The sequence below is a fragment of the Pleurodeles waltl genome, chromosome 2_2 (assembly GCF_031143425.1).
Source record: "Pleurodeles waltl isolate 20211129_DDA chromosome 2_2, aPleWal1.hap1.20221129, whole genome shotgun sequence".
In the NCBI taxonomy this organism is placed as follows: domain Eukaryota; kingdom Metazoa; phylum Chordata; class Amphibia; order Caudata; family Salamandridae; genus Pleurodeles; species Pleurodeles waltl.
Window position 1 is genome coordinate 715,630,429 of NC_090439.1, and position 24,410 is coordinate 715,654,838.

The 24,410-nt window shown below is 47.9% G+C and overlaps 1 protein-coding gene across 1 annotated transcript in view; it reads left to right on the forward strand.

The window, feature by feature from the left end:
* MCMDC2 (minichromosome maintenance domain containing 2) overlaps nt 1–24,410 on the forward strand; it is a 1,221,288-nt gene that overhangs the window by 858,936 nt on the left and 337,942 nt on the right. The window contains exon 10 of the mRNA XM_069218905.1: nt 1,923–2,089. Within this exon, the coding sequence (XP_069075006.1) occupies nt 1,923–2,089 (167 nt within the window). The remainder of the gene's footprint in view (nt 1–1,922; nt 2,090–24,410) is intronic.

Genomic DNA, 24,410 nt, shown 5'->3' on the forward strand with positions numbered 1-24,410 from the left:
GGGCCCTTCAACTCAAGCACCGCTCCGCTGGGCCCTTCCTCTCAAGCACCGCTCCGCTGGGCCCTTCAACTCAAGCACCGCTGACACATTGGCAGAAGGGGCAGGCCCGGATCCGTGTCGGACAGGGCTGCACGATACACTCTGGGCACCAAGACTCCTCCAGTACCGCTGGAGTCTGTCATCCACTTGTGAGACTGTGGCTTTGCACTCCCCAGGATGGCACAGTGGGCAAACCACCCACTGAAAAGACTTGTGAGACTGTGGCTTTGCACTCCCCAGGATGGCACAGTGGGCAAACCACCCACTGTAGGAACTTGTGAGACTGTGGCTTTGCACTCCCCAGGATGGCACAGTGGGCAAGCCACCCACTGTAGGGACTTGAGAGACTGTGGCTTTGCACTCCCCAGTATGGCACAGTGGGCAAGCCACCCACTGTAGGGACTTGAGAGACTGTGGCTTTGCACTCCCCAGGATGGCACAGTGGGCAAGCCACCCACTGTAGGGACTTGGGTGACTGTGGCTTTACACTCCCCAGGATTGAACAGTGGCCATGGAGGCCCCTCGTGGATCTGGCGTTGTGGACTCATGTGGCTGAGGTGCCCCCCCTTCCCTTCCCCCTGAGGTGCCTGTAGTTTTCCTATCTGATGCCCCTGCAGTGTTCTCTCCAATGGATTCGGGTCTCATGTGTGGGCTTTGCCCATGTGCTGAGGACCATTGGCCCACGTACAATGACAGAAAGCCAATTTTGACGGGACAATTTACATATGTGTATATAGTTATGGGATGTTCGGCTTACTTATTTACTTAGCCTTACAATATATTTGAATTCCAATAACATATTATTTTGTCTTTGCATTCTTCTGGGGGGTTAGGGGGGTGTCACTCTGAGTTGTTGCTCTGCATTGGTGTGTAGGTAGTTGGGTGGGGGGGGGGGTGTCGCGTATGTGTGTGCCCGTATTCTTTTCTCCTCCCCCCTCCCCTGTGTCATAGGTGCAGTACTCACTGTTGTCTTCTGCGCCGGCGTTCGTGCTCCTGGTAGAGGAGCAGGTAGACAATTGCTGGTAGGATGTGTAGTTCTGGTTCCATGCTGTCCAGATTTCTCGTGGAGTGTGTAGGGTGAGCGTTTTCCCGTTCGTAGTCTGTTTATCGGCGGGGCTCCCGCCCCGGAAAAGGTGGCGGATTGGTGAGTTGTGATAGGGTGGGCGGTACATTGTCTGCCGCCTGTCTGTTGGCGGTGCCTAGCGCGCTGTTTGTTTGTCCCGCCGTGGCGGTCGGAGTGTTAAAGTGGCGGTCTGTGTTGGCGGTTCCCGCCAGGGTCAGAATTCCATTTCTTGCACCGCCTGCCTGTTGGCGGGTTGGCCGCCGCTTTAACACTGACCGCCAGGGTTGGAATAACCCCCTAAATGTTTTTGAATAAAAGAAGGGTTTGAAAGTCATAAGATCTAGTGGATCATTCAAATAAGAATGTTACACTAGTGAACACTTTCTAGATCCATAATTTGTTCTCATTTTATTCCTCAGTTGCCCTTTGTCTTAGAAACTGTTACATTTTTTATCTTCACATTAACGTTGTAAAAATTATTAAAAAGTAGATCATAACTGATGAAAAAGCGTTTTGCATTTATCTGTTCCTCTTACTATAATTTCTTTGATATCGATTACCACAAAAAGTTGTATAAGTATTAAGAAGTATTCCAAATTACAAACTTATTTATAAAAAGACGATACAGTTTAGCAAAATACCATAAATTCCATTTTCTGTTCTTTCTTGCGACTACAGTTCTTGTAGTACAGAATTCTAGGAACTATACTTTTGATTGAATCATCGTAGTCACCATATACGCAATCAGTAAAATGAATTACAAAATAACTTCTAAAAATGGAAAATGTGTATTTCACTGTGCTTGTTTGCTGTTTATTAGTTTTAGAGAGCCGAAGTACAACTGTATTTATTCCCGGGAAGAAATATGGAGAAGATATGGATCAGCAACTTTCTTTTCCAGTTGAATGCAGTTTCTGGTCTTTTGTCGATATGGATTCCTCCACGAGAAGGCATTTACATAAGGACATCAATATAATTGGTAAAATGGTACACAAAGTGTAATACTGGTGCAGTACTTTTTTTTGCATTGTGTACAAGTATGGCTTCCAGAAAGAGTCTAGGCTTCTTTTAGGCTCGTGGCTAACAAGCTCGTGAGCTCTTGAGTCATTTACCTTTCATCTTGGATTCAGTGCTTAATTTGTAAAAAAAAAAAAACTGGCCAGGTTCCAGAGCTTTATTCAGAAGCCTGCGGATATTGCTACTGAAGGTCAGGGTATCGAGTACAAATGCTGCCTAATCTTGGTGTTCACTTCTTTGATTCAAGACACTCCCTGCATCTTTTTCTGGCTCTTGCAGGTTCTTTTTCATCCCTTCTTTCTCTCCTTGTCACTGTTTTTTCCATCTTTCTCTTCCTCCCTCTTTTACGCTTTCTTATTTTTCTCTCTCTTTTCTTGCTCTGGATCAACGTTTGTTGACAAAAAACACGTGCCAGTCCCCAGAATGAGTGCCCCTGGCCCCCTCCTGCAACCACCAGCTCAAATTAAGCACAGATTGCGCTTGAAAATTGAATTTCCACAAACTATGCTGTTTATGCACATTATGAGTTTAAAGTAAAACATCTTAAGTGGTGCAGTTTTAGAGCTTCAGCCACAAGATAAAATCACATTTAAAAAAACAAAAAATATCCACATTATCTCCAGCAAAATAGTGGATACAAACTACAGTCACAGATATGCAAAAGGAGATTTTAATTACGTCACTGTGCATTATGCCCGATTTCTATCAGAAAAACACATTAAACCGGGTGATAGAATACCACAGAAAGGTTATTTCTACGATTGGGGTTTCCTTTCCTCTATAGCGAGTGCTCTAAATAAACACCAGTGTTTTTCCTTTAGTTATGATATTGTGAGTTCCACATTTTCGAGTTTCATATTTTACAAAAAAATTTTTACCTACGCCATTCCTTCCTCAGGTGCACCAGTCTACTGAACTATTATAACACTAAGCAGTGATCATATTCTTGTTGGTTCCTGGAGCTCTACATTAGGATGACCCGGATCTGTTGTTATACGTAGGGTGTCAACCATATAGGCCCTCATTATGACATTGGTAATAAATTCTGAATACCGCTGCGGTGACCGCCCCCAACATACCACCGTGGAGGCGAACATCCGTCCGCCAGATTATGACACATACACGCAAAACGGCCAGAAAACTGACACAACCACAAAACCGCCAGACTCACTGAATGTGATAAACTGTCGGAACTACAACCCATACCGTTACGCCACCAATACTACGCCCTCCAAATAATGACCCACGAATCACCACAGCGGACATTCAACGGCGGTAAACCATTGACAGTGAACACCACGTGGCGGATAAGGCCACCCAAATACAAAACAAGACAACATTGGCCAGAACAAAAAACCCACACATGACACAAATACACACACCCCACACACCCACCAACAGCACTATAAAACACATACCCACATCACACACAATCCTTTGCTAACATGACAAGACAGCTACACTTTGTGCCAACACAGAGGAGAACTGCACACTTATCACAACTACCTATTCATCCCACACGCACTACAAACCACACATCCCACCAAATCACACATCACCCTCTGCACAACCTACACACACCACACAACACCCATGTCTCCATAAAGGCACCCCTGTTTCACCGATGAGGAGTTGCGGGTCATGGTTGAGGAAATAGTCAGGGTAGAGCCACCGCTGTTTGGAGCACAGGTCCAGCAGATATCCATTACCAGGAAGATGGAGCTATGGTGGAGGATCGCGGACAGGGTGAACGTTGTTTGACTACATCCACCCACAAGGGATGACATAAGGAAGAGGTGGAACAACCTACGGGGGAAGGTGCGTTCCATTGAACAAGGCACCAACTCGCCATCCGGAGACTGGCGGTGGACCTCCACCTCCTCTGCCACAGCTGACAGCATGGGAGGAACAAGTCTTGGCAGTCCTTCATCCTGAGGGACTCACTGGAGTAGCCGGAGGACTGGACACTGGTGAGTCAACATTTACTACCTATCACCCCCATACCTGCATGCCACCACCACCCCTCACCCTGACACCTGTCACCCCACTCATCCCACACAGTGCACCACTACAATTACCAAAATGAAATCTCAAGCCCTGTATGCCATACCCACTGCATGCACACCCCTTCCAGCCCTGCATATAAACCCACCACCAATGCATGCACAGCATGAAGAACTAACAATCCCACAATCCATCACCATACACAAACAAAGGTGGCAGGGCAACAGCAATAGTATAGGGGAAGCTAGTGATGCAGAGTATGCCACAGACATGTAGCATAATACACCACTTACATCCCCACAGGTGCCCCAGCCATTCTCAGCGGTGAGGAGGTGCCATGGCTACCCAGTCCCCCACCAGAAGATGCCCCCAGTGATGACAGCAACTCTGGAGCTCTGGATATGTTTGAACTCCCTGGCCCATCAGGGTCCACTGGTTAGTCGGCTACCCCAGCCCACCACCAGTCCACTACAGAGCCTCCCCCCTCAGAATCCAACACCACAGCAGCCATCCAATGTCCCCAGACCTCTGTCCCCTGGACATGTCAATCAGTAGTGTGCCCACCTGTACAGGAGAACCAGCAGCTGCAGTGGGAACAGCACCAGGAAATTAAGCAAGAATTGCAGTCCCTGAACACCACCATGGTCTCCATTGCAGGGGTGATATGGCCAATATCATGAGGGACTACACAGCACACCAGTGGGCCCCTTCCACTAGCCAGTGTACTGACTAGCCCTCCACATCTGCTGCAGCTAGTGGAGAGGAGGCCCTGCCACAGGACCCACAGGCCACCAGCAGCCATTCCCCTGCAGAAGGTGAACCACCCCTCAAACTGTCCCTACGACCCAGACAGACACCAGAGACAGTTGCCAAGACCACTGCCAGGAAATGAGACCCTCCTGGATGTCCCCTTTGAGTTCCACTATGTCACCTTGTCCACTTTGACCTGCCATTGCTCCCCTCTGCACAACCTACACACACCACACAACACCCATGTCTCCATAAAGGCACCCCTGTTTCACCGATGAGGAGTTGCGGGTCATGGTTGAGGAAATAGTCAGGGTAGAGCCACCGCTGTTTGGAGCACAGGTCCAGCAGATATCCATTACCAGGAAGATGGAGCTATGGTGGAGGATCGCGGACAGGGTGAACGTTGTTTGACTACATCCACCCACAAGGGATGACATAAGGAAGAGGTGGAACAACCTACGGGGGAAGGTGCGTTCCATTGAACAAGGCACCAACTCGCCATCCAGAGACTGGCGGTGGACCTCCACCTCCTCTGCCACAGCTGACAGCATGGGAGGAACAAGTCTTGGCAGTCCTTCATCCTGAGGGACTCACTGGAGTAGCCGGAGGACTGGACACTGGTGAGTCAACATTTACTACCTATCACCCCCATACCTGCATGCCACCACCACCCCTCACCCTGACAGCTGTCACCCCACTCATCCCACACAGTGCACCACTACAATTACCAAAATGAAATCTCAAGCCCTGTATGCCATACCCACTGCATGCACACCCCTTCCAGCCCTGCATATAAACCCACCACCAATGCATGCACAGCATGAAGAACTAACAATCCCACAATCCATCACCATACACAAACAAAGGTGGCAGGGCAACAGCAATAGTATAGGGGAAGCTAGTGATGCAGAGTATGCCACAGACATGTAGCATAATACACCACTTACATCCCCACAGGTGCCCCAGCCATTCTCAGCGGTGAGGAGGTGCCATGGCTACCCAGTCCCCCACCAGAAGATGCCCCCAGTGATGACAGCAACTCTGGAGCTCTGGATATGTTTGAACTCCCTGGCCCATCAGGGTCCACTGGTTAGTCGGCTACCCCAGCCCACCACCAGTCCACTACAGAGCCTCCCCCCTCAGAATCCAACACCACAGCAGCCATCCAATGTCCCCAGACCTCTGTCCCCTGGACATGTCAATCAGTAGTGTGCCCACCTGTACAGGAGAACCAGCAGCTGCAGTGGGAACAGCACCAGGAAATTAAGCAAGAATTGCAGTCCCTGAACACCACCATGGTCTCCATTGCAGGGGTGATATGGCCAATATCATGAGGGACTACACAGCACACCAGTGGGCCCCTTCCACTAGCCAGTGTACTGACTAGCCCTCCACATCTGCTGCAGCTAGTGGAGAGGAGGCCCTGCCACAGGACCCATAGGCCACCAGCAGCCATTCCCCTGCAGAAGGTGAACCACCCCTCAAACTGTCCCTACGACCCAGACAGACACCAGAGACAGTTGCCAAGACCACTGCCAGGAAATGAGACCCTCCTGGATGTCCCCTTTGAGTTCCACTATGTCACCTTGTCCACTTTGACCTGCCATTGCTCCCCTTTCTATGCCCTTGGACACTAGACCTGTGCCACAAACAGACTGGCCCATTACACTGGACTATTCCCAATCATCACCCCACTTTATTGCACTTTGCATTGTATACCAATTTTTAATAAACACCCTTGGACACATCCTGAGTAATAGTGCTTTATCTGAAGGTAATGTACAATGTATAGAACTGTTATGAACTGCATGACCCTGTGTAAATGTCCAGTAATACGTTGATCCATCCTACAAATGTGTCTCAGCAGTCAGTACACATCACAGCATTACACTGTTGTAACCACAGCAACATCTGCAATAAGGGAAGGCAAAGGTGACAGTCAAGTGGGATGCAAAGGTAATGATTAGCATTATACTACAGCCACACAGCACAACACTGAGATGGAGAAATGTTCAGTTCAACAGTCTTACCTGAGTGTCATTGGAAGTACTGCTAGATCATATGTGTTCTGTTGTCCACATCCTCCTCCTCCTCCTCACTGTCCTTAGATTCCACTATTGCCACAGCTGCATTGTCACCTTCCTCCTCCTCCAGATAGGGCACATGCCGTCAGAGGGCCAAATTGTGCAACATGCAGCAGACAGTAACAGTCCTGCAGACCTTCTCAGGGGAGTAGCATGGGGATCTACCTGTCAGATGGAGGCACCTGAACCTAGCCTTCAGGAGCCAGAAGGTCCTTTCAACAATCCTCCTGGTACACCCATGAGCATCATTGTACCTATTCTCAGCCCCTGTTCTCAGATTCCTAACAGGGGTCAGGAGCCAGGACAGGTTTGGGTAGCCGGAATCACCTGCAAGAAGTGAGGGACACATTAGTCCTGCACAATGGCATGGTGTATGACTCCTGAAGGCATACACTGACATACATTGGGTGGGGACTCAGGCTCACCTATAAGCCACACTCTGTGCCTCAGTAGTTGTGACATCAGCTGTGGGACACACTGCTGTTCCTCAGGACAAAGGCATCATGCACTGACCCAGGATACTTAGCAGTGACGTGGGACTGGTCAGCAAGGCACACCATCTGGACATTGAGTGAGTGGAAACTCTTCCTGTTCCTGTACACCTGTTCATTTGGCCTGTGGGGGGGACTAATCAATCAGGAATTTGTAAAGCGCACTAAGGCAGTATGGGTCCAGTCAATATGCCCCAGTTACATGTGGTATATGTCCCATCACATATAATCCAGCTTTCACAGTGGGTAAATCATTTACCTGGGGGAATGCGATGTAGCTGCACGTGTTTGAGCATGGCAGACAAAACCCTTGCAAGCACAATAGGGAACATTGGGTGTGACATTTCTGCAGACGAGCCCACTATCACCTGGAAATCGCCATTTGCCAGGAAATGGAGCAATGAGAATACCTGCACAAGAGGGGGTATTCCTGTGGTGCAACTGATAGCAGGTAGCAGATCGAGCTCCAATTCTGCACACAGCTCTGTGATTGTGGCCCGGTCCAGACAATAGGTGAGTCTGATGTGCCTGTCCTCCAGTGTAGACAAGTCCACAAGGGGTCTGTGCATTGATGCTTGCCTCCTCCTCCTCCTATTCCTCTGCAGGGGTTGGAACCTAAGGGGCCCAAAAGTAAGAAGGTAGTGACAACAGGAACCATGAACACACTACAGCAGTGTAGACAGAGCATGCTTGTATGTTGGACACTGGAATTGTATTGGTGAGTACATTTGACTACAATGACGCACTTATTAATCTGTACATGTGTACTAGCAGTAGGAAATGGCAACCGCCTGTCCTGTATGCAGGGACATGTGGAAGTGAGCTCACTCTGCTGGCGTTCGCGTCATGACGGGAGGCGGTCTGCACCGCCGTGCAATTGCTCATTGGCTAATATGGCCCTTTATGGAGTATGGAAACCAATGATGATCAACGCCGATGGTGATGGTGTTCACCACTGTGGACGTGACCGCCATTTTATTTTTTCCACTTCACTTGATTCCTGACTTTCCACAGGACGACGTCTCCGTTGCGTGTGCTGCTGTGACCTGTGTCTGGTACCTGCCATGGCACGTGCGACAAGAGAAAGGGCCGCAGCCTTCACATCGGAAGAGTTGGAGAGGCTCGTGGATGGGGTTGGGCAGTTGTATGGGCCTCCGAACCAACAGGTGAGTACCTTATGGGTACATTGCATGCAATATGGCTGCATGTAGATTTATAAGTGTGCCAGGAGTGTGTCATGGGGGGGTATGGCTGGTGGCAGTGTTAATGCAGGGGTACGGGTCATGTGTGTGCCTGATGAGGGACTAATGCATTTTGTAGGCAATATGTGTGACAGGCTGGATTGTCTGGTTCATGGTGTCCCACTGTTTGTGTTTCCTCCTTAGGTCAGCGCCCATCAGAAGAAGGGTTTGTGGCGTGCTATCGCCAGGCAGAGCACCCACTGTAGGAAACGGTGGGAGGACCTGAGACGCTGTGCCCGGAAGACTGCGGAAGCCCAGCTGGGGAGGGTGCCCGTTGGAACTTGACCCCCCAGATGGCCTGCATACTGGCGTAGCCAATCCTGAGTTGGATGGGTGCTTGGGCGGATGAGTACTGTGTGTTTGACAACCATCTCTGTTGCCTGGCATTGGATTTGGGTGCAGGGTACTAGTCAGTGGATGCCCCAATATGCCAGTTTAGACATTGCTGCGTGGTCCAGCTTAGGTTAATAGGGTAAAATGCATGTTTTTGATAGCTAGGTAGCTGGCTTTCCATGGCAGACAGGACTTAGTTGGTCTCAGTTGGTGTGTAGCTGGCAGTGCTTGGCTCATACCTGCTGTGGTACTTAGCCAATGGAATGCCAGTGTGGTCCATACTGCTCATTCTCAGTCCCAGTGTGTGACAGTGATGTGTATGCCATCTGTGCTGTTGGTGCTGTGATTGACCCTGTGCTCCCTTTCATAATCCCCTCTCTCTCTCCTTTTGTCATCCTCTCCATGTGTGCATTAGCATCATCTGGGGAAGGAGCAGGGGTACCGGCGAGTGAGGGAGCTGCAGCCCACAGTAGGCAGAATCCACCGACGCTGAGGGGACCAGTGGGACGGAGGGGCGCACCATGGTGGGGACAGGAGCTGATACCACTGACTCTCATTCCTCCTCCGATGGGAGCTCCATGTTAGTGGCAGACCTCTCTGGGACCACCCCAGCTACAGGTTCTGCTGCCACCCCCATACCAGCACCGCCCTCCTAGTAGCCCCCCACTGAGTTGCCTGAGCCCGCTCACCCAGGAGGGTGGGCATCTCCTTTGCCCCAGGCACCTCAGGCCCTGCCCCAGTCAGCCCTGCCACCCTCAGTGAGGAGGCTATCGACCTCCTGAAATCCACTTCTGTAGGGCAGTCAACCATAGTGAATGCCAACCCAGGGCTGGCATCCCAGATGCAGGAATGCAATGCCTTCCTGGAGGGCATTCACAGTGGCTTGGCAGCCCAACAGAGATCGTTTCAAGCTCTTGGCTCTTCACTGACGGCAGCCAGTGTCCCTGTTTTTTCTGTCCCCCTTCCAGCTAATACTTCCCAGTCCCTATCTCCTCACCCCCAACCGATCTCATGCACACATTCAGACAAGCATGCACACAAAACGTCACACAAAAGTCTCACAGACAAACACAGGCAGCACACTGCAGTCCACAAGCTCTCACACATCCAACAAACAGATGCACACACATCATCCACTTCCTCCACTGTCTCCCCCTCCTATTCCTCCCTCACAGTCACATCCGCACTCACACCTGCATGCACTGCATCACCAATCCCTGAACCTGCCACCTACGCAGCCTTGCCCACAGTCACCACAAATGCAGACCCACAGGCATGCACCCCACACACCACATGTACAGTCACCACCACCACCATCACCACATCATGCAGCACACCCACCTCACTTGCAAACACCACCACAACTTCCATCCACACGTCCTGTTGGTCCTCCCCCTCCCTGTCTGCCCCCCCTCCAATGACACACAAACGCTCTTACTCAGACCCGCAACAGCCATCCATTTCACACACGCACACTGTCCATGCACCTGCACCCAAGTCCGGCACACCTCCCCCTCCTACAACCACTACCTCTCCATCCACTCCCTTCCTTCCTCCCACATCCCGCCCCATTGGCCCTAAGAAGCTTTTCATTGCCCGCCTTGACCTCTTCCTTCCCATTTCCCCCGTTCTGCCCGTAAGAAGAAGGTCCCACCCCCCAGCCCAGTACCGCAAACACGCAGTCTGACACTGTACCACCCCCAAAGTCTCCAGCAGCCACTAAGGGGCAGATGAGTGCGATGTCGGCCCCCTACCCCCATAGGACACTCCTCTGCCCCCAAAACAGAGGGCTAAAATGCCACCCACTCCCAAGCAGACAACCAAGACCACAGAGCTGCTTCAAAAACCTAGGGCCAAGGAGGCCCCTACCAAGGAGGCCCCTACAAAAATGTAAGCCCAAGGAAGCCCAAGGAGGCCCCTATCAAAACTAAGCCCAAGGAGGCCCCTACAAAAATAAAGCCCAAGGAGGCCTCTCCAGAACCAGTGGCCAAGGACCCCCCTCCAGAACCCATTGGCAAGGAGCCCCTCCATCATCTGAGGGCAGGGACCCCCCCTCCAGAACCAGTGGCCAAGGACCCCCCTCCAGAACCAGTGGGCGAGGAGCCCCCTCCAGAACCTGTGGGCAAGGAGCTCCCTACAGAACCAGTGGGCAAGGAGCCCTCTCCCTCACCAGAGGGCAGGAACCCCCCTCCAGAACCAGTGGGCAAGGAGCCCCCTCCAGAACCAGTGGGCAAGGAGCCCCCTCCATCACCAGAGGGCAGGGACCCCCTCCCCCCAGAACCAGTGGGCAAGGAGTCCCCTCCATCACCAGAAGGCAGGGACCCCCCTCCAGAACCAGTGGGCAAGGAGCTCCCTCCATCGCCAGAGGGCAAGGAGCCCCCTCAGTAACCAGTGGGCAAGGAGACCCCTCCAGAACCAGTGGGCAAGGGTCCCCTCCAGAACCAGTGGGCAAGGAGCCCCCTCAGTAACCAGTGGGCAAGAAGCCCCCTCCAGAACCAGTGGGCAAGGGTCCCCTCCAGAGCCAGTGGGCAAGGAGTCCCCTCAGTAACCAGTGGGCAAGGAGCCCCCTCCAGAACCAGTGGGCAAGGAGCCTCCTCAGTATCCAGTGGGCAAAGAGCCCCCTCCAGAACCAGTGGGCTAGGAGCCCCCTCCCAATGAGAACCACCCCCCACCTACCCCCCCTGAGGTGCCTGTCCATTTCCAACACGATGTCCCTGAACAGTGGAGTTCCGACGTTGTCAGGAGCCAAGTTGGGGCTAGGACTTTGCCATGTAGGCATTAGTGACTTTGAATTGGCCTTTAGGCCTGCATGTAGTTGTATGTTTTTTGAGTTTGAATTGTCATCCAACATGATTACAGTGGTTGGAACAGAGGTATGTGTCCTGGCTTCCTTTGCTCCTGGGTCCTGTTACAGTCAATTTACTCTGCAGCTGGTTCTGGGTGTGTGGTGTGTGTGTATGTTGTGTGTTGTGCGTATGTGTGTGTCACTCTCCCTACCTTATGTGTCACTCTCCCCACCCTCTCTCCCTCTCTCTTTGTGTGCTAGGCGGCTGTACTCACCGACATCGTCTTCATCAGCATTGGTGCTCCAGGACGGCCATGGCATGGTACAGCATTGGGAAGACTTGCAGTTCAGGTTCCATAGTTGCCGTGGACTCCTGTGTGTCCCTGGAGGTGAGTGTCGCCTTTTAAACGACGTGTTTCGCCAGGCTTTTGGTGTCATTGCTACCGCCATGGAAATCCTGGCGGTGTTCTATGTCATAATATTGTGGGCGGATCCATGTCTTCCGCCTGCCTGTAGGTGGCCAATGCTGTGTTCAGTTGTCGTACCGCGCTGGCGGTTGGTGTCGTACATTGGCTGTCTGGGAGTCATCACCCACATTGTCATTATTTGGCAGTCATTACCGCCGGCCTGGCGACGGTACTACTGCCATCGCCGGCGTGGTGGTAGCCTGACTGCCAAGGTCATAATTACCACCATAATGATTATCAAATTCTACACCCTGTAGTGCCTCCACACTAGCACATTAACACAATAAATATTATGTGACTGCAAATTGTATGTAAAATAAAAATAAATAATAGCTAGCACACTTTGTACTATATAACTAGCCCATATTTATCAAAACTCACCTAAGGTATGAGAACTCTCTGTAAGTTGGTAAGTGGCAGATAGGCTTTCGCTCTGCTTCCCACCTGCCTACTGTAAACTTGCTCAGGCGTTTCCCGGTACCAGGCTTGGTTGAGCCTCTTTCGGCACAATAAGACAAGGGTGCTTCTCAATGTTAGCTTACCAGTTTTACATGTTTTCCCAGCAGCATAGTTGCCAGTGTTTGGTAGGTAGGCATTCGATTGAAAGAACATCTCACATTGGGAAGATTGATTTTTTTAAGAAGTCTGTTTTCCTGTAGCAAATCCCATCACTGGTTGGAAGGACCATTGTTTACATTTGCCACATCTTTATGACGAAGTCTAATGAAAGGAAATATTCCTTTACAAGAAAAAAGACTAGTTCCACTGTGCCATAGTCTTTCTTCTGAAGGACACAGAGGGACATATTTAAGAGTCACTAGCAGCACCTAAGTGCCGCCATAGTGGCATTTTTTAGATGCTAATGCAGCGCTAAAGTGGCTTTTTCCCTGTGCCATATTTACAATGTGGCAAAATGAACTGCACTGTTTTTGGCATAATTTTGCTCAGAGCAGGCGTTAAAATGATGCTCCCATAGAAACCTATGGGCCTCCTTGCACTTTGCAACACTGGCATTAAAATTTTTGACTCTAGTGTAGCAAAGCGCCACAATAGCGTCAGGATTTTTGACGCTATTGTGCTAATGACCGCCATGTGTACCATATTATAAATACGGCACAACCATGGTGTTGTTAGGTGCTGATAGGAGGGACGCAGAAAAAGTTGTGCATCAGCTCTGATACACCACCTTTTCTTAAATATGGGCCTTAATTGTTTGTCTATGTAACCTGGTAGGATGGTTTTATGATTGTGACCTAATACCTATGCAGGCAAGTAAAATAATCTAGAAGTATGGCTTAGCAAAACTTATCAATACAAAATATTTAGAAAGACCATAGCCATGGTGTATGAGAATCTATCCACCTGAAGGAGAAAGGTTCACAGCACAGGGCCACTTTTTGTTGAGACACAATGGTCCTCTAGGTCTGTCTTACAAGCAAACCATTGAAAACTGTGAAAAGCTCTTCCTCAGTTAAAATGGATTTGGAAGTCCAGTGGACAATCTTTAACTGCAGAAAGAGTCAAGTTCTAGGTATCATGGTACTTCTAAATAAAAGTATCTTAATACTTCATGTTTATCAGTACATATGCAAAAACATATTCCCTGTACTCCACCCCTGAACTTGCCTTTTGCTGTCATAGTACATTCCCTCTTAAGTACCATTTGGATTTACCCCTATAACTTTGAGATGGTATCAATGACCACCACTTCCTTTCCAAATATTTTCCCAACACCACTGATAACTTGACCATTGACATAAAGCTACTTACCATATGACAGTCTTACTTATCCACCATGGAACCCACTCTACATTTATATTATTTGGATTCTTTCCAGAAAGCAGAGGGATATCATGTAGTCCTGTAGAACATGATCAATAATTTAGCAGCATAAACCAAACCTACAGAAAATTATATAAAAATAATCAGAAATATTTTTACTCGGGCCAGACTAGGCGGTTAGATTAAATTCCTATTAAATTAAATTAAATTCCTTTTTAGTAATTTTTTAATTACTTTTAATACGTACAGTTCATAGAATTTTAATGTTATTCAAACCTTTTAACCTAGGTATGTGTGAATTGTTTTGATCGTTTATGTTATACTTCTATGTGAACTGACCAAAGCCAGTGTTCAGTGGCCAGTCAGTGTCCTGAGGTCAGCCCTACCTTCTATATCTTACTTTTCTATTTCTATCCTCTCTCCTGTTCCCCCTACTATACTTGAGGGCCGGTTCCGGGTGCGGCCGCCGTTTTTCCTCCAGCCTATTTGCACATTGGACGGCCGCCGTAATACTGGGTTAGCATTCTAGTTTTTACAAATTGCAGCCCAAGAGCCATATTTAGACCGCGAAGCGGCGGGAGCGCAGCAGACTCGGGCCACACTAGGCGGTTAGAGGCGCCAGTCCTTTTTAGTAATTTTTTAATTACTTTTAATACGTACAGTTCATAGCATTTTAATGTTATTCAAACCTTTTAACCTAGGTATGTGTGAATTGTTTTGAGCGTTTATGTTATACTTCTGTGTGAACTGACCGAGGCCCGTGTTCAGTGGCCAGTCAGTGTCCTGAGGTCAGCCCTACCTTCTTTATCTTACTTTTCCATTTCTATCCTCTCTCCTGTTCCTCCTACTATACTCGAGGGCCGGTTCCGGGTGCGGCTGCCATTTTTCATCCGTCCTATTTGCACATCGGACGGCCGCTATAATACTGGGTTAGCATTCTAGTTTTTACAAATTGCAGCCCAAGAGCCCTATTTAGACCGCGAAGCGGCGGGAGCGCAGCAGACTCGGGCCACACTAGGCGGTTAGAGGCGCCAGTCCTTTTTAGTAATTTTTTTATTACTTTTAATACGTACAGTTCATAGAATTTTAATGTTATTCAAACCTATTAACCTAGGTATGTGTGAATTGTTTTGAGCGTTTATGTTATACTTCTGTGTGAACTGACCGAGGCCCGTGTTCAGTGGCCAGTCAGTGTCCTGAGGTCAGCCCTACCTTCTATATCTTACTTTTCCATTTCTATCCTCTCTCCTGTTCCCCCTACTATACTGGAGGGCCGGTTCCGGGTGCGGCCGCCGTTTTTCCTCCAGCCTATTTGCACATTGGACGGCCGCCATAATACTGGGTTAGCATTCTAGTTTTTACAAATCGCAGCCCAAGAGCCCTATTTAGACCGCAAAGCGGCGGGAGCGCAGCAGACGCACGCAGCGGGCACGCCGCTGGTGCACCAAAGGCGTGCCAAAGGCAAGCCCTTCTGCGCCCGTCCGCGCCAGGTCGGCCCTAGGGCCAGTCCCCCTGGTCCGGCCATAAATAAAGGGTTTGTTCTATCCCCTATCTCCTATTCCTCAGATTCGTTGCAGGCTCTCAGGCCGCCCCTTCCTTTAGAATGCCAGCCATGCACAGACTGGAACAATAAAACGTGGAGTTGCCCCTTTTGTCAGTGGAGGCCTCAACCCATTGAGCTAAGATCACAAGTAGCTACTACATTCCTCACTACCCTATTATTGATCAACTGTCGTTCAATGCCAGCCCACAAACTGGATATAAACCTTTCATTAAGTGAGGTGGCGCCCACAGCCTTGTTCCTCATGGAAACTTGGCTGCATGAAGGGTCGGGCCAGATATCAATCTAGCATTGCCTCCAGGATACCTGATAGCCAGGGTGGATAGGACTACCTCTAGAGGGGGAGGAATCACGGTTATTTATAAGGATTCTTTGAAGATGCAATATCAGCCCCTCCAGCTATCAGAAGGGGAAGGCATGCTCTTCTCCCTGGCGCTTAATCCTCTATTTACATTTTCAGGACTTCTACTTTTCCGCCCCCCTGGCTCTCCAGATAATTTTTTAGTTTCCCTTTCAGGTAGTATTGCCGATCAAATATGTAAGAGACCCAATTTTACCATCTTAGGCGATTTTAACATCCATGCTGAGAATTTACATCAGCCTGTGATGAAACATCTCAAGGGTGACATGGAGGCGCTGGGACTAGAGCAATTGGTGAGAGGCCCTACACACGAAAAGGGACATACCATTGACCTAGTGTTTAGCAATCTGACATCTTTAACTTCTAAATCCCCGACCCCTTTGGCTTGATCAGACCACTTCCTAGTTACACTGGATTTAGCCACTGATACCAGCTGAAGCTGCCCTAAGCCAGCTGCACAGGCCGGCAGATGCTGGTATAAGCTTAGTATCATGGATTGAATTAGGGTGCTGGAAAACCGCAAATCTTTGTTTCTTAACAGCATTAATTCTGAAGCGGAGGCATTCAATGATTGGATCATTGATAGTCTGGACTTAGCACTCCCTCTGAGGGTAAAAAAATGGTCCCCGTAGGAAAGCTAGTGCTCTGTGGTGTGCCCCCGACCTGCACCTTCTTAAAAATTTTTGTAAAAGGTTAGAGAAAAGGTGGAGAAAATCATACGACCTGGCTGATAGGGACACACTTATAGGAAAGCGATCAGATCTTATCATGCCAAGATAAGATTAGCACAGAGCTCCTACTATGCAGACAGAATTGGAGAAGCCTCTGGCTCTCCCAAAGAGGTGTTTCAGGTGTTAAAAGAAATTCTCCAAGTACCATCAGATGAGAACCCCATTGAAGCTTCTATAGAACATAGCAATAAGCTAGCCAGTTTCCTTCAACAAAAAATCCTGAATATCTATTCAAATTTCCCCAACAGTAGGCTCAGGTTAGAAGAGCAGGATAATTTCACCAATAAGGGCATAGCTACTATTTTCCAGTTTACCCTCCTCCCTCAGGAGCAGGTTGCTTTGCTGCTCACGTCACTCAAGTCGGGATCTCCCCTGGACCCAGCACCCCACATATAATAGCTCAAGGATGGACAGTGATTGGCCCGGTCCTGACGGATATCTTGAATGCTTCAATGTCCAGGGGATCAGTCCCTGGTCAGTGGAAGCACTCTATAGTTAAACCACTGCTAAAGAAGGCTTCCTTGGATACTGAAGACTTCAAGAACTATAGACCCATATCCTTATTACCTATGCCGTCCAAAATACTAGATAAGCATATTAATATTCAACTCTCCACCTTTGTGGAAGCACATAGCTGCCTTCATCCTACACAAACGGGGTTTAGACCCCGCCACAGTACAGAAACGGCATTGATTGCAGTCTTGGAAGAGGCAAGGAAGTCTATGGATCAGGGACATACCACAGCGGTCATACTTTTGGATCTGAGTGCAGCCTTCGATACCGTGGACCATCAGGTGCTGAGTCTAATTATGAGGAACATCGGAATTGAGGGGTTAGCTCTCGCATGGCTTACATCCTTCTTAGAGGTCAGATCATTTCAGGTCCTTGATCGATCCTATTTTTCAGACATATTTTATTCCAGTTGTGGTGTGCCTCAGGGCTCATCGCTTAGCCCTACGCTTTTTAATATATAAATGGCACCACTGGCCGAATTAGTGGAATCCTTTGGACTATCTTTGGTGTCTTACGCAGATGACACCCAATTGGTGGTTTCTTTATTATCTAACACTGATTTGGATGGCTCCTCATTGTCCTCCTGTTTACACGCTGTTACAGGATGGATGATGGACAGTAGATTGCAACTAAATGGTGATAAAATGGAGTTAATGATCTTGGGCTATGATCCAGGCCCAGGTAAGTCGCTTATGATCCCAAGGGCCTTGGTTGATTTTCCTCCTCCAAAGAAACACATCAAAAGCTTGGGATATGGTTGGATCACGTATTAACGCTGGATCAGCATGCTAAGTATATATCGGCCACTTGTTTTGGCTTGCTGAGACTCTTGAGGAAATTTTTTATAATCCTTTCATCTCTGGCAAAAAAAGCTTATCATTCAAGCAATTATTCTTTCTAGACTTGATTACGGCAATGGTTTATTTCTTGGTTCCCCCTCATGTGAAAAAGAAGCTGCAGCTGGTACAATATGCAGCTGCCCGCCTTCTCCTAGACATCCCCAGATGTACCTCTGTGAAATCAGCATTTGTCTCATTACATTGGTTGCCTATAGAACAGCGGATTAGATTTAAGGCTTTGTGTTGTATCCACAGGTCTCGTTACAATAGAGGCCCCCGTTACTAAAAACCCTAGCCTCTTTTTACAAGCCTACCAGAGATCTTAGATCGGCCTCAACAGCTTTGGCCACCCTACCTAGAGTTAAAAAAGCTAGATGGGGTGGTGCCACTATGGCATATCTGGGGAGCCAAGCTGTGGAATTCCCTTCCCCTCAGACTTTGACTCATAAGCCAGGAATACAACTTTCGTAAGGCACTTAAAACTTGGTTGTTTTAGAATGGACTGTCCTCTATGCTTAGTTTAGGTTCGGCCTGTTAGCGCTGGGAAGCCCTAGGGTAGCCATGCGCTTTACAAATTCTATAACATAACATAACAATGTAGAACATCTATGGAAAAGACTGTGAAAAGTCATATCAATGTTTCTCAGATGAATGCCAAAAAGAATAAGCAAAATTACATCACACTTAGTTCACTGTTTTTATTTTAAAAATGTCAGTATGTTTTAAAAGCAAACTAATTGAAATATGTAGGGCCTCTTTCCTCCTCATTTCCCATTGCCCATCTGCACAGGATGTGACATCATTGGATTTCCCATCATCAGTTTGCACAGGTAGTAACATCACTGGACTTTCCACCATCCATCTACCCAGGAAATGACAACACTTCCCATAATCCATCTGCACAGAAATTGACATTACTGGATTCCCCATCATCCATCTGCACAGGAAATTAATTATTGGTTTTCCGACACAGTACCCTGAGCTCTTCCCTCGTCCCAGGACCGATTGTATGGCAGCTGCAGTATGGACTTACCTCTGGCATGCTAAAGCAAGCCCTCTGCACCTGTCCGCACCTGGACCATGCCCAGCATCCAATGCAAGGAACTCTGGTTCTCCTACTACTCACTGATACCCTGTTGCACTCCTCCATGCACCTAACCATGGCCACCACTCGCTGCACTGCGGCCACACTGCACCACATAACACAGAAGGAGTGTTCAGAAGTGTTCTCATGCACTCTCCCTTACCCCACACCCACCACTCGCGCACGAACAATACCCAGCACCCCACTCAGACACATTCACCCAAACCAGCCTCACACTTACACAGACGAAACACTGCCCAGACAACACAGTGTATTCTCATGCATGCTCCTCACCACCTGGTCTTTCATCAAACATGTCACTAAGTTATGGGACCTACTGCATGTCCATGCTTGGGGCCTGCTCTTTCTCACGGAAACACAGAAGCATCTTTATCCTCCTTGAAGACCTTAACTTTCACCTGAAGACTGCACCTACCCAAACTCTATCGCCCTTCTAGAAAACTATAGAAACCTTTGCCTCACCGAGCACGTTACTGAACTCACCACATTGCCAGCCACCTGTTGGACCCGATTGTCTTCTTAATCAGCAACATAACAGTTGACAAGCCAGCAACTTTGACCTGGACAGACCACACACTGTTGTCCGTTTCAGCATACCCATCCTGCATCATTTCACCAGCACCATCTGCCACAGCTGGGAAAGCATGTCAGAAAAGGAGTGGACTTTCACCCTCTTCAAGCACCAGTGACTTGCTGAAAGCCATCAAATGCCTCAACAGCTCAATCACTGCATGCGTAGACACTCTGGATCCCCTCAAGCGCAAATCAAACACAAGACCCTGACCACAGGCCAGCTAGTACTCAGAGACACTCAGGGTGATGAAACTCCACTTGAAGTAACTGGAGCGCAAATGGAGCACAAATGGAGAGCAAATCAAGACACCACAGACAAAGACATCTTCAATTCAGTCCTAAGACAATACCACCAGCAGATATGGAACACCAAGTGCATAGAAGATCACATCAGTGCCAGCACTAGTAGCAGTAAGGAAATCTTTTCCATCATCAGAGAATTCACGTCGCCCCATGCCACCTCCAGTAACATCACCCTTTGCAACAAAACCTTTGCAACAAACTATCTGAATTCTTCTGTAACAAAATCATGTCCATGTAGAGCAACTTTGACCCTCAAGTGGAACCTGTCACCATCACAACTCAACTTCCCATCACAGCGGATGAACAAACCCTGACCTCGTGGCCTACCATCACCACTGTCTAAATCACTGCTACAATGAAGGCCACCAACTCGGGAGCTCCATCTGACCCTTGCCCTCACTACGCCTTCACCAAAGGACTCATACTGATCAGCGAAGCACTAACACCCATGCCTACATTGAAACAGCCATGACAGTGTCGAGGAGGTACATTACAGACACATAGGGCACCAACTGTTAAAGCCTTGCATGCTATTATACAGCGTGAATTCAAATACAAATCAGAGACATCAACATGTCCTTACATCCATTGTTCGGTGCAGTGCACTGGAGTCTGGATACCTAGCAGTGTCTGAGATTGTCTTTTAGTATTAATAACAAAGGCAGCAAAAACAAAACAAAGAGCTTGTTTAGTGCAAAATTGTTCCCACCTCCCACCCCCTGTTTTTGTTGTAAGGAGGGGAAGCATCTAAGAAATGGGATCCTAGTGTTCATTGACTGGGAGGGGGGAGGATGTGGATGGAGGTGAGTGGAACTGCAGTTTCTTTGGGGGTCCAGCTACCTTGTTGCAAATGAGATTTGATACTGGTTTGGGGGGTGCCTAAGGTGACCTTGTGTCATCATTAGGAGGCTCTTACATTGTTCCTATAGTGTGGAACAGCCTCCCACTCATACATGAGAGCCTTCTCTCTTCTTGAATTCCAGGGTAAGCTGAAGACATGGCTTTTCAATTAACCTGACATAGGCAGGGCTGGGTGCACACATCTGCTAAGTACCAGCATACCTTCACAGGTGAAGTGTGCTTTATTAATACACATAACATAACACACACACATCAGACTCTTTCTTGGTGTCTCTATCTTCCTCACCCATCCCCATCCAGGCACACCTCTCATCAGCTTTTCAGTAATCTGATGGCAGTCTATCTACACCGTCACACACCTTCTCTCAGGCAGTTATACAATTCCTACGAATAAAGTAGGACTATGTATTTGGTCAATATAGACATCAGGTATAGGAGCTCAGTCCATCCATACCATCGGGGAAGGTTAACACAGTTCCTTGCTAGCTCACAGTGCCCCCCTGAACCCATAAACTCCAGGGTAAAAGATGGGTTTCGCAAGCTTGAACATGACTACTCAGATTCCCAAGGAAATCGTGGAAACAGATCTACCCATTCGTTGTCACTCAGATTACCCAAGATTAGATACAACAAAGAATGCAAAAATGCTGGTTAGAACATGCATTGCAATAATCTCATTCGTGTATAAAAAAACATGAGCTGGGATTATTAGACAAACGAGACAGAGCCTGGTTACCAGCATTACAAAAATTGTGAAAAAGATAAACTGTTCAACCATGTTTCTGTGATTATGTTGGTAAACTCCAATCTGTAACTACCTACACTGCTGAGAGCATAGTGGAAGTACCCTCTACTGTTGTAGGACTCTCGTCATTGGGACGAGAAAGCTGGATTCATGCACCAGCTCCACAGCGAATGGGGGACTGAGTCTTATCCCACACCATATGATTTCTCCTATAGGGTTTCTCCGGTGGACAACCTCATTACTTTTAATAATGTTCTTGTTAGAGGAGCAGCAAAATTGAACATTCACATTGCTTTTCCACCTACTTCATCTTCAGTCATATTTGCAACACTCCAGCCTAGAATGACCTCTAGACCTCTACTAACTCTGGTCTTATGTCTATGGGAACCGGCAATGCAAGTTTTTCTTACACCTGCCTCAATACGAGTTGTGCCGTCACGTATTCTCAAAAAATAGTAGGCTCCTGAACAGAATCCGCTTTTCCGACAAACGGATCCTCCTCTGGAATCTATTATTGCAGCAGCAAAAAAAACTCAAGCCATGACCTCTTTTTCAACTATTCCTTCAGACAAAGACAGTAAACACACTGATTCCCTATGCAAGAAAATGTGTAACACCTCTGCATCTTTCATGAAAGTTGCCCGTGCCTTGGCTGTACTGGGGGGAGGGGGTATGACAGAACTATGTGGGACTCTTTGTCTAGATTTATGGAAAATCTACCTAAGGAGGACAGGCAGGATTTTCAAGAGATTCTGTAAAAGGGTGGTCTGGTAGCAAACTAAATCATAAGTGCTGCTGCTGACACATCAGATCCTGCATCTCAAGGATATGCATACGGAATTTGCACAAGACAATCATTTTTGCTATGACTCATGGGCCTCAAGCCCGAAGCACAGCAGACAATATTAAATTTCCCTTTCAGAGGCAAATCTCTATTTTGAACACATGCAGGTGATGAGGTGGCGGAGATGAAGTCAGAACTAGATATGGTAAAGACAATGGGCCTCAAGAAATGAAGGAGTTCAGATGCAAATACAAGCCCTACAAATGCAGGCCTTACCAGCAGAGGGTTCAAACCCTTCACTGGTTTCAGCATTCACAACAACAGTCTAGGTTACACTACCATCTTTGAAGACAAGAAAGAAGAAGAAGAACACCTCGCCCTGTTGCGTAGGCTTTCATTATCCTAATGAGACTACTGGATTTTGAGCGGCAAGATCATTCACAGTGTGGGAGACTAAGTCTGACCCACGGTGGAGGACCCTTGTCACGCTAAATCCGAGTTTTGCTCCAGCTAACTAGCAGTGCCTCATCTCTCCCAAATGGAAGAGACAATTGGGCAGCCGAGCGCATGACATCTTAGCACTTCCCAGGGAAGTCGTGGTCACTCAGGTCACAACGGGTTCTCTCATACACAGTACGGTCTCATATATAAATGACAAAGGCAAGGCAGTTTAAGTTTTAAAGATTGGTTTAATAACACAATTGCATTTTAGATAGCAAAGCGTGAGCTGCAATAACCAGAACTACACAACACAGTAGGATTAAAATAGTAACGATGAGAGTGAAGCACAAGAATAATGCTATCATAGTGCCACTAGATTATTTTCTCTCTAAGTTATATTTCGAGCACAGCATGTGAAGCTCTAAGCCTGCCTTTCAGGTTCCCCCGGGAAGACAACAACCCTCATACCTGAGCAAAGGCCTGTAATCTGCATCAGCATCTGCAGCGGGGCATTCAGCATCTAGTTGTAGGTTCCTGGCCGGAATCTCCCTCTTGACGTGTGCTAGGACTAGAAAGTGTTTTTATAACTAACACGCAGATGTTCTAAGAAAATGTCCCTACGTAAGGATGTGTATTTTCTTCGAATACTGGAGACTAAACTTCTACCACGTTTACTGGCAATGTACCAGACTGTAGCATTGACTGAAGCACAGGGCGATCAAGAATACATTATTTGAGAACACAGTGCTGAACTAAGCTAAACAGTGCGATAGAAGAAATTAAAACAAGACCGTAAAACTGGTTATTGTAAAATAACAGTGCGAAGTTAAATAAAACATATCTAGGGCAAAGTGCACAGCGGCCTAATACGAGAAACTAATGTGCATGAAGCTATATTAAAAATGGCTACACTACAGCCCATCAACCTCCTCTGCTAAAGCTCAACCAAAACAATGAGATGTTGCTTCCCCCATCCCTGTATTCCGCTTTGGTGGGAGGAAGGGTTATGAAACACCTAAACGAGTGGTGAAGAATAACACACGACAAATGGGTTTTGAACATTGTTCAAAGTGGCTACTCCATTAGGTTCGAATCCCTTCCTCCTGCTGCCCCTCCAAAAATAACATTGTCTCATCAACAGAGCCTTTTGCGAAAGGTAGTGAACACGCTGCTCCAAAAAAGCCATAGCAAAGGTTCCACTTCCCAACAGGGGAGAGGGATATATTCACGCTACTTACTGGTTCTGAAAAAAAGGTCCAACTCACGACTAAAGGCCAATCCTAGACTTATGACTTCTAAACAAGTGCATCCGCAAAGAGAAATTCAGGATGCAGGCTCTTCACCAGATATACCCGGGGTTACATCAGGGGGATTGGATGTGCTCCATAGATCTTCAAGATGCATACTTCCACATTCGATCGTCAGGAAACATCAGAAATTTCTCCACTTCAGAGGGGCATCCAAGTACTACCAGTACAAAGTGTTCCCTTTTGGGCTTAAGTCAGCTCCTCGAACATGGCAGTAGTAGCTGCATACC